At 43.6% G+C, this 11,452-nt stretch overlaps 1 protein-coding gene across 1 annotated transcript in view; it reads left to right on the top strand.

Annotated features, from left to right (window-relative positions):
• snd1 (staphylococcal nuclease and tudor domain containing 1) overlaps window positions 1–6,275 on the top strand; it is a 909,008-nt gene extending 902,733 nt beyond the window's left edge. Inside the window, exons 23-24 of the mRNA XM_078235739.1 lie at window positions 4,432–4,476; window positions 4,994–6,275. Of these exons, the coding sequence (XP_078091865.1) occupies window positions 4,432–4,476; window positions 4,994–5,059 (111 nt within the window). The 3' untranslated portion in view covers window positions 5,060–6,275. The remainder of the gene's footprint in view (window positions 1–4,431; window positions 4,477–4,993) is intronic.
• Window positions 6,276–11,452: the final 5,177 nt, after the last annotated feature.

Raw genomic sequence — 11,452 nt, 5'->3', positions numbered from 1 at the left:
TACATAATTTTGATCCCTGTTCCTTCCCTTCCAAACCTGTTAACCCCTTACTGGAGTATAGATCAGACCAATCCTCTACCTCATCTCAGTAGCCACTTTTTGTGCATTAGTCTGTAGTTTATGTTGGCAGGGTATTTAAACAGAGTATTGTTAAAAAAATAAATATTTACGTTACTGCAGAACATTTCACAACCTTAAGACACCCTAAGTGCTTTTACAGCTAATGAAGTAGCCTTTTTGATTTGTTGTCACTGTTCTAATTTGGGAAACGGGGCAACCAATTTGCGCACAGCAAGATCCCACAAACAGCAATGTGATAACGGCCAGATATTGTGTTTGAGGGATAAATATTGAGCAGGATGGTGGAGAGAAATCCCTTTCTCTTCAAATACTGCCATGGAATCCTTTTCATTCACTTGATAGTGTTATGGACAGGAGGGGGTTTAATTTAAACCAGCTCTGATTTCTCCCCTTACCACTTGTCCATAAACAGAAAGAATTAATTTCCCCTTCTATAAGTGGTGGCGTATTTTCACCAATCCCTCAGTTTTGGAATGATCCAATCCCCTATAATAAGCCCACAACAAATTTAAAATAGAGTAAAATCAGAGGGTTAGTTTATTTTGCACACACTCAAAATGCAAGAAGAGGGTTTGCACACCAATTGTCTCAGAAATATAAAGGGACCTTTGAGACCAGGAAGAGATCAGCCTTAATCTGATTGAATGGTGGAACAGGCTCAAAGGGCTGAATTGCCTACTTCTGCTCCTAATTCCTATGTTCCTATGACCTTTGTGCATTCCCTTGGAATTTGATTTTGGCAGTCACAAGGCATTACTATCTTTAGCGATAATGAGGTTGCTGTGGTTTCTTGAAGGCTAGAAATTCCTTTTTGCGTGCATCATAGCCAGTTATGGCTTCATTCAGCATGAAGCTTATTATACTTCTTGAAAATAATTATACTTCTTGAAAATAACTGAGGTAGCCAGGATTATATAGAAATGTGTACTTTCTTCCATATCTTCTTGGCATGATAATAGGGAAAATGATTTAACGTTTCATTGGAAAGACAGTGCTGCATTGCCCTGGTACTGCACTGGGACTTCTAGATTTTGTACTCGAGTCCCTGAGGGAGACTTGAATTCACAACCTTATGACTCAGATGTGAGAGTGCAGCCACTGATTCATAAATAACATTTGGGCAATGGAGGAAATCAGAAGTTTATCACTATCCTGATCTAACTGACGACCGTGTCCAGCCAGTTCCAGAGTTGGGAGTTCAAATCTCACCAGGATAAGTTGTGATATTGAATTCTGCTTATTTCTGGGCTAGCACCAGAAGAAAAGGACCAGGCCGCTGCAGGAATGTTATCCCTTACCAATGTGGCCTGCGTGTAATTCTATATCCAAACTGTGTTCTTCATTTCTGAAATGTAAACTCCTGTTTGCTGATTATTTTTGTGATGCGTCCAGCTGTTGACCTTCAGTCGATTCTAAACATCTTCTCAATCGCTGCAGTGGAATTTGGGGTCACAATCAACGTGCAAAAACCATTGACGGTGTCTCAAGGTGATCAGCCCAAAGCAGCACTACAACTAAATAACACTGAATTGAAATCACAACAATGTTCAGTGATGTCAGCTACAATAGCCAAGCCAGGCCAATAGAATGAAAGGTCGTTGCCAAATAATGAAGAGCTTGCTGGTGCCAGGAGACTGTTGGGCAGCCAAAACTAAGACACAAGCATTCATGCAAGAAAAATGTCCTTTCACGTCAGATTGACTTCAGCAACTAGGAACAGTCTGCATGTGACTAAAGCACTTGGTGGCAAAATCTCCACAGAAATTTGAATAGCTGTCTTCAGATTGCCACTGTAAAATGCCATTGCAGGAAGGAGCATGCAACAGTAGCCCTTGCATCAACAAATGATGACCTACGATGCCCCCACTAAAGCCAGCATTGCCTTGATCGAATTGAATGCCAACAGATAAGCAGTAGATGTCAATCATCGTCAACAACGTGAAGCCAAAGAATAATACAGTGTGGTCAACTCTTAACTGTTCTTGTAAGCTACTCAATTGTAAAAGCAGTTGTTCAAGGAAGTCCACCACCATCACCCAAATGTGAACTTTCCAATGTCACCAGCATTCACTTCAGTATATGTTACTGGATTGTGACACCCTTCTTTAACCCAGGAGCAGCTGGCCAGTTTTGGCATTCACTGTCATTCTACCTGAGTTCAAGGCCTGAGAGAGCAGGTGCACAAGGTACAAAGCATCAGGGCCCCTCCCTCTCACCTGCACCCCTCCCTCTCGCGACCCTGGTATCACTACCAAAACAACAATCACTGGGCAAATAGCCTGTCAATTGGGATGGTCTGAGCACCAGATCGGCTGCTTTGGACACTGCCCAGACAACTTTAATCATTGCTGGAAAATCTCAGCAGGTCTGACTGCATCAGTGGGGAGAGAATAGAGCCAACGTTTCGAGAATAGATGACCCTTCGTCATCCAGACTCGAAATGTTGATTCTATTCTCTCCCCACAGATGCTGTCAGGCCTGCTGAGATTTTCCAGCATTTTCTGTCTTTGTTTCAGATTCCAGCAGCCGCAGTATTTTGCTTTTAACTTTAATCATTGGCTGAGTAGGATGCGCCAGATTCCCCAGTCCCTCCTTTCTTGCGTGCCTGGTGTGAGGAAGGGAGGGCTCTGTTTGTTGGGCATTAGAGGTGGATCTTGTTTCCAAGATGGCGGATGCACCAGGGTTTTTTTTTCCCCAACCTGGAGTACAAAGTAAAGCATTTGGAAAATCACAACCACGACCTTTAAGAAGGTGTGGGGGACTGCGATTACACTGAGCCATCGCCATATGGCCTTACTTTTAAACATTGCTAATGAGCTGGGTTACCAGGCAATTGAACAACTGAGTGGTTCAGGCAGCGTCGCACACTGGGGATGTAGCTCGAGTAGGATGCATTTATGTAACTCTAACCCTTTCTGAACCACTGATTCACTGATTATCACATGCAATGATGAACAAGTGCAACTCACTGATGAAAAAACTCATACAAAATTCAGAGGTTACGCTGTGTATTTAATCACACAGAGGCATTCGACCACAAAATCCAGAATGCATTCATAGAGTTAGGGGGAAAAGCAATTTGTGTGGTACAGTATCCTGAAATGTTAACCTCTGGGCCAGGGATTCTACTAATCAGTGTTTTAATATGAATCCACACTGTTGTAAAATGCTTATGTTCTTCCTCTTTTAATCATAATCTGCTGGAAACTTCCTTCACTGTTAGGCAGACCGAGAGGTGCAAAACATAGGTATTTTAAAAACACTCTGCAAATCAAAAACAAGCTGCGAATTAAATGTGTAATTGTATACAGAGGGGAAAATGTTCTGCTGACTGACAATTCTTGGCAATGATACAAGATGTAAGGAACTGGTATTGATAATCTGGACAAAGATGAGTCGAAGTTCAGAGGTAAAGGCGTCCTTTCCCAAGCCGTGTCCTTAGTATAATTTCCCGGAAGAAATAAAGTTGCTCAGTTGCATTCCTTGTTAATACGACTGGATTTGAAGTTGATGCTGTATTTATATTACTTTGTTAGACACTTATCTCACTTTCCTGTCCAAGTGTGTTTTGTAAAAGTTTTAAATAGAAACAACCTCGTATTTATAGAATGCCAGTCACAACTTCACAGAAGTACAGTTCAGCGACTGAAATACTTACTTAGTCAAAATGTTTTTATTTTGGGAATTCTGACATCCAATTTACATTTGGCAAGATACACAAAGGACAGGGGATAAGGGACACGGAAACAGGAGAAGAACCAGGGCCCATGTTTCTCTCCCTGACACTGCCTACGATAAGTTGATTTGGTAAATAACAGGAATCAAACCCAAGACCAGCTAGTCTACCTTCTTTAGTATTACATCTGGTGATACTCTGCAGCAACTCGTGTATATTATTCTTAACTAAAGACTCCAACTGAAGAGACAAATGACCAGTTACTCTGTATTTGGTGCCATTGGTTGAAAGATAAATGTTGACCAGGAGAACTCGGCGGGACTCTCCGGCCGCGCTCACCTCAAAACTGGAGAATCCCGCCGAGGTCAGTGGACCTTTGCATGGACCAATCCTCTGCCTGCTATAATTCCCGTGGCGGGCGGGATGAGAAAATTCTGACCCTCCTCTTTTATGTCCACTTGGACGAGAAAATAAAATCTCAATTTAACATCTTGCCCAAAAAGACCTCCAGTAGGTCAGCACTTCCCCAGTCATAAAACATCAGCCTTAGCCATGTGTACAAGACCTGCAGAGGGTATGAACTATCAGAGCCAAGTTGACCAGCAATGATGATTCTGGTCACATGACGTTTAACTCTTATAAAATTGAACTAAATGCTGACTTTTCTCTTCCAGATTACCGAATACCTGAATGCTCAAGAGGCTGCCAAATCTGCTCGGGTGAGATATATATGCAGTCAGGATGACTCTTTTCCCTCTTTTTTTCATTTTTCTCTCTCTCTCTCACACACTCGTGCATGCTCTTTCTTTCTCCAGCTCTAAATTGTCTCATCCGTTTTTCTCTCAATCGCTGACCCTTCCCCCTCTCTCTGTGCCCTCCTTTCACTGGCCCCCTCGTATCCTCTTTCACCATGTTTCTTCTGTCCCTCCCCTTCTCACTATGTTCCTCCCTTATCATGGTGTCCCTCCCTCTCACACTATCACCCCTCACTCCCTCTCTCACTATTCCTCCCTCCCTCTCTCCTGTTGTCCCCTTCCTCTCACTGATTTCTCCCTTCCTTCCTCTCGCTATCCCCTTCCTTATTTTTCTCACGTCCATTTCTTAATTCTCTGCTCCCTCTTTCTCGCCTGCCCTTCTCTCCTGACAATATGTATGGTGCCTCAGTGCTAAATCACTGGCCCTGTTTTACCGGCTGCACTCGTTACTGTGCTGACTCTGCTGTCTTTCCTTTTTCAGCTGAATCTCTGGCGTTACGGCGATTTCCGAGCTGATGATGCTGATGAGTTTGGTTACAGACGCTAAAGGTTCCGGACGTGATGACGGCGACACGCTAACCTCCCTCTGCCCCCCCACTCTCTTACTGCCCTCCCCGTCCACAAAAAGAGAGACTTCTGGTACTACTTTCTCTGTTTCCTCCCTTCAGGCTTTCAGAGTCTCATTGCCTTCGCCCTCTGCACCTTCAGATGAGCAGTTGGCAGTGCCAGGGGCTGAGATACTAATCATGATTGGACAATGACGTTAATTTGTGAAATGAACTGGAAACTACTTGCCTGCTTTGACCTGAAATTCTCTTTATTTCCCTACTTTAAATTCCTTCTGAAATGCAGAATAAATCAACATACTTAATTTGGCGACTTTTTTCATTCATGTTGGTTTTTAAATAAATATATGTACTTTGAGAAATGTTTAGTTCACAATCACGTAAGACAAGGAACCAAGTTGATCTCGATTGGGATCCAGTAACTCAGAGGCTGCTGACAGCATAGTCGCACCTGACAGCCCAGCATCTGATCGACAGATAATTAAAGCAAGCCTGTTCAAGGAAAAACTCAGGAGCAGATGTTCCAGGTCGGGACAGATGGAGTCTTAAAGGGGAATTGCCAGTGACACTTACAAATGTTTCCAAGTTTCAGAACCCTACATATTGCATCACTTTTTTGATGTTTTTTTTTCCTGTTGTGTTCTGACAAAGGGGAACGATTCCCCCTGTGTAACTCGGTGCCCATTTATGAAAGCAGGTTTAAGATTTTGTTGTACGTGGGCCTCCCCGCCCCGGTCCCCACCACCACAGAAGTTGGTTAACCAAAAGAGAATGAGAAATGGAGATACCCGAGTTAATCTTTTTAATGTCTTAATTATATATTAACCAAACTGCTAAGTGTTGGAGTCCTGTGTCTGCTCAAGCTTGGACCATTTATAGATCTGATCCAAAATGCCGACAAGAGTACTGTCTGATGTTTGTGCACAGTCTGCTTAGCAGTCAGTCGCTTACCTTGAGCAAGACATGTGGATGCAGATAGCTGATGCAGAGGAATCTATATTAGGAAGCCGTGTGCCTCTCTCTCTTTATTTTGCTTGTGATTTGATTGCAAGTGATTCTTTTCATTTGTAATTCTGCAACAAACAGTTCATGATTTTTTCCATCCCACATCCCCCTTTCCATACCTGATGTTGTCTCTTGTCATTATATTTAATGCTTACAGTCTCAATAAAAGTAGCATTGGCAACATGCAACCCCCTTGTCACTTTGGTGTCCTCACTTACTGTTGCCGCAACACTAGTTTGTCAAGTGGTCTGGGAGCAGTGCTCTGCCCAGGACCTCACTGCCACCCTGGAGATGTACATTGTTCCGATAGCTTTCCTACTTTGGCACATTTCCTGTCAAGTGGTTAACTGCTCCCACCCACTGAGAATGGGTGGCTGAGGCAAGCTCTGGATGTGTCATACAAAGGGTCTAATTTTCCCAGACGCTGATCTAGCTGGGTTTGATATATACACAACAGCAATGCAGAACTTGGACTTTTTAATTGGGCATTGGATGGATGGATGCAAGACTCTTTACAATTTCCTGCCTATTTAGTTGTTGATTTAGAAAGCATTTATAAAATTGGCACAGTTGGTAAGTGCAATATAAAATGGTATAACTAGCAAATTAATGAGTTAAAGTGATTTGAGATTTAATTTCATGGCTTATTGCTATTAAATAAGGTAACTGGTAGGTATTTGGTTTTCCCCAGTGTTAACATTCAATGGCATAACCATTGCCGAATCCCCCACTAACAACATCCTGGGGATTACCATTAACCAGAAACTGAATAGGATTAGCTATATAAATACTGTGGTTACAAAAGCAGATCAGAGGCTAGGAATCCTGTGACGAATAACTTGCCAAAGCCAGTCCACCATCTGCAAGTCAGGAGTGTAATGGAATACTCTCCACTTGTCTGGAGTGTGGCACCAACAACACTCAAGAAGCTCAACACCATCCAGGACGAGGCACCACATCCACGAACATTCACTCCCTCCACCGCTGACACACAGTGTGTACCATCTACAAGATGCAGTGCAGGAACTCAGGTCGGTTCCTTGACAGTACCTTCCAAACCCACAACTGCTCCCATATAGAAGGACAAGGGCAGTAGATGCATGGCAGCGCCACCATTTGGAAGTTCCCATCCAACCACATCTGATTTGGATTTGCTGGGTCAACATCCTGGAATTCCGTTTCTAACAGCACTGTGGATGCACCTACGCCACATGGACTGTGTGGATTCAAGAAGGCAGCTCACCACCATCTTCTCAAGGGCAATTAGGGATGGGCAATAAATGCTGGCCTATCCAACGATACCAACATCCCATGAACTATTTTTTTTTAAATTACTGTCCTGACAGTAACCTTACACAACAGTGAAATTAAAAGTAATACACACACAAAAATATCAGCCTCTGATGTTCTGATAGCCCAATTATTAAATGCACTGCTTAATTTGGTACTGAGCTAACACAGACAAAAGGCCTCAAACATCGTTCCTGGCCTGTGCTCAATTAGCTGGTCTCAACAGGGGCCTGTGGTTGTGGAGTTACAGATGACTTGGCTACCCCTGGTTAGGGATTGGGGGAGTTGAACCTGTCATTCTCGCTCCTGGTTGTGTTTCGCACTTGAGAAGGGCATCAGGACCTTTGAGAGAATACAGAGAAGATTCACCAGAATATTACCAGGGGTGAGGAATGTTGTGCGGAGAGACTGGAATCAGCATTGTTCTTTTCAAGCTGAAACGGTTAAGAGAAATTTAAGAGAGATTTGTGACGATGGTTCTTTTTTTCTTTCATGGGATGTGACCGTTACGAGGTTGGCATTGGTTCTCATCCCTAATCACCCTTGAACCGAAAGGCTCGCTACGTCATTTCAATCGACAGTTAAGAGTCAGCCACATTGCCGTGGGTCTGAGTCACATGTAGGCCAGACCAGGTAGAAATGGCAGATTTCCTCCCTTAAAGGACATGAGTGAATCAGATGGGTTCTTACAATATTCAATGATAATTTTGTGGTCACCATTACTTAGACTAGCTTTATATTCCAGATTTTATTAATCAAATTTAAATCCCACCAGCTGCCATGGTGGAGTTTGAACCCTGGTCCCCCAGCACTTTAGCTTCAGCCTCTGGCTTATTCGTCCACCAACATTGCTACGACACCACTGCCTCCCAGGGAGTCCACAATAAAACATAGATTTAGGATATTTGGCAAAAGAACTAAGAGGTGAGATGAGAATTTTTTAATGCACCACATTGTTGCGATCTAGAATGTGCTGCCTGAAAGGGTGGTGGAAGCAGATTCAATAATAAGTTTGAAAAGGAATCAATACTTGAAGGGGAGTATCTTGAGTGAGTAATAGGACTAATTGCATATAGGTCTTTCAGAGCTGATGGAGACCCAGTGAGCCAAATGACACTGTTCTGTGCTTGTATTTTAGAGAACAAATTCTGACTTGGTTCTATTGGCCTGTGTCTGCTGGCAAATAGCAAGCTGACACTTTTATTGTCTAGATTTGAAATAAAGAATGGTGACTGGATAAGATTCTTGGCAAAGTGCTGCAGCGCAACGTGTTTCAGTGAGAGCTCACTCCTTCAGGAGAGTGACCAGTGAAACCAGCAAAAGGAACACGTCTCTAGAACAGAAACGTCTCACTGAGCCAAGAAGGAGTGGTACCAGACCTCAAAGGTTCACAACTGGCAGGGAAGTTGAGAGAAGTAATTATACAAGACAGCGAGATAAACTGATTGAAGATGGAGCGATCTGTATTCGCAAGCTGGTGAATTCCTGTTTGCCAAGCTGACCGGAACTGAACAGTAACCTTCCCCCAGTCAGGATAGGGGAGAGTGTGCAACCTCTGGTGGTAATGAGAGTTTGGCAGTAAGACTGACAGAATTCAGCCTATGGAGGGTTAGAGCAGCTGCTGTAATAGTTCAGATCAACAGCAAGTCACGTGGCGATGCAGTATGCTGTGTGATTTGTTTTATTCATACAGCAGGGTAAAGCCCCGTTGGCTTTACTGCTCTTTCCATTCTCTCAAGGGTCCCACATAGTTCAAACAGGGAAATCAGAAAGTATAATAGCGAGCAGCAGTGGAGTACAGCATGGAACCCATCAGAGGGGAAAGCATGTAAAGTAGAATTGTCATTTTGAACGTTATTAGGTTTTCAAGGAGTGTTCTGGGAGAAGATTGCATTCGAGCTTTGCATCTATAGAAAAAAAAAGCAGTCGGCTTTTTCAGTTCTTCCTCCACTTTCATCTCTCTCCCTCCCCTTTCATCGCACTCTCCTGAGGGCAGTGGCTCATGTTGAGCTACAGCTCCACGATCTGGTTGCTTGCCTAAATGAGAGCATAGGCAGAGTGCCGATGCGATGTTTGCCAGTGGGAAGCACCACAGCCAGTCTTTATTCTGTCCTTAACTAAAATCCATCCACCAACATATGCACACAATCCTCGCATGGGCTACTGGGTAAAAATCAGGACCATCACTTTATTGCTGAGATCAGTTAGTGTCACTCCAGCATTTCAGCTGTAATAGACACGGATCAGAGTTCAAACAGTGGACCTTTGCTGCTTTGTATGGCCAGGCTGTACTTGTATTTTGATTATCAGCTGGACCATTGGGTCTCTAACTTATTATTTAATTTCAAGTTAATAGAATTGAATTCCACTTTAGCGGCATTCCAAATTTCTGTGTCAGCCGCACCATGTGAATATTGGCACACTTCGAGAGGAGATCCTTGGCAAATATTGGCAAATTCCCAGCATTCCCGTGTAAATATTGGCACTCTTCTAGATGAGGTCTGCAGCAAATGTTGGCACACTGAGTTCTTGCATAAACATTGGCACACTCCTAAAGGAGATCCCCGGTAAATGTTGGCATGCTCCCAGGGTACCCAAGTAAATATTGCCACACTCCCAGAGGATACTCCCCAACAAATTTTGGCCAGGGTTCTCTTAACAGATTGTGATTATCTCACAGCACAGGCTGCATCCAAGGTAAATCAGGATACTGTATCATAAGCTGCACCTCAACATAAATGTAAACATAGCTTGACACTTGGCTCAGTAGAAGATCAACAGGACAACTTCTACCTATAATTAAATAATATTTAGTGTGAACTGGATAAAAGTTAAATATTTCATCAGGGTTACATGGTCTACATAACTCAGGTGCCCTACAAACTCATTCCCCACCCCACCAGTTTTCCCTCCTGAAGGCACTCATTGGGTGTAGTCCATGGCAGCAGTAGTCATCTGAACCTTCACCTTTCTACCCCATTGCTGCCAAGACTATTTGATTATGTAGGCCTTGCAACCTGGCACCATCTAATCTTGACCAGGCAAGCATTCGCATGCAAATGCCCACTGCTCCACACACACACACCTCTCCAGAAATATACACACGTATCATCGCTTAGAGTTTTTGTATGTTTGTTTATTTATTAGTGTCACAAGTAGGCTTACATTAACACTGCAATGAAATTACTGTGAAAATCCCCTAGTCACCACACTTAGGCATTAGGTGCATTGGCCATGTTAAGTTCTCCCTCAATGTGCCCTGGGTACACTGAGGGAGAATTTAGCATGGCCAATGCACCTAACCAGCACGTCTTTCGGACTGTGGGAGGAAACTGGAGCACTCAGAGGAAACCCACGTAGACACGGGGAGAGCGTGCAGCCTCTGCACAGTCACGCAAGCTGGGAATCGAACCTGGCACTGAGAGACAGCAATGTTAACCACTGTGCCACTTGGGACAGACCAGGGGGCAGAATTAATATCTGCTGCTCTGTACCATCCTTTTACCCATCAAGGAGCTGCTTTTAAGCATTGTAATTCAATTGTTTGGAGCTTTGCCTAAGCAGAACGGGTAGAAATGCGCAGAGGACAATTGTGTGGAATGTTGCATTGAGAAGAAAGGGATCCCTCAGTTCGGAAAAAAAAGTAGACATGTCAGAAGCACCATTTTTGATGATGACATCATTGGAACAGAGGCGGACGAACTGGGAGAATGGGATGGAGTCCTTATAGGAAGTTAGGAAATAGGGTGTGAGGAGTTGTAGTTGAGATAGCTGTGGGAAACATTGGCTTCAGGTTAAGTTTTTTAATCTGAAGCAGAAAGCCCGTGCCAGAATCAGGATGGTCTCTGTAACAATAAAACAGCTGCTGCATCACCTGGATGCTTGGGTGAGCGCAGGAAGTAATGAAATCTCCTGGGTTGTCCCCGTAACCTTTCAAACAGACCCTATGAATGTTGAGTGATCCAGGATAGATTACCTGTGCGTCTCTCCGCTGTCATCTACCTCCCTCTCTCAAGCATCCCACCTTGTCTTTCACCTCGGTTTTCTCTCCTAAAAAATACCTAATTTCAACAACCACC

The sequence above is a fragment of the Mustelus asterias genome, chromosome 19 (assembly GCF_964213995.1).
Source record: "Mustelus asterias chromosome 19, sMusAst1.hap1.1, whole genome shotgun sequence".
Taxonomy (NCBI): domain Eukaryota; kingdom Metazoa; phylum Chordata; class Chondrichthyes; order Carcharhiniformes; family Triakidae; genus Mustelus; species Mustelus asterias.
The sequence above is the reverse complement of the archived record's forward strand: the minus strand, read 5'-3'. Positions and strand labels throughout refer to the sequence as shown.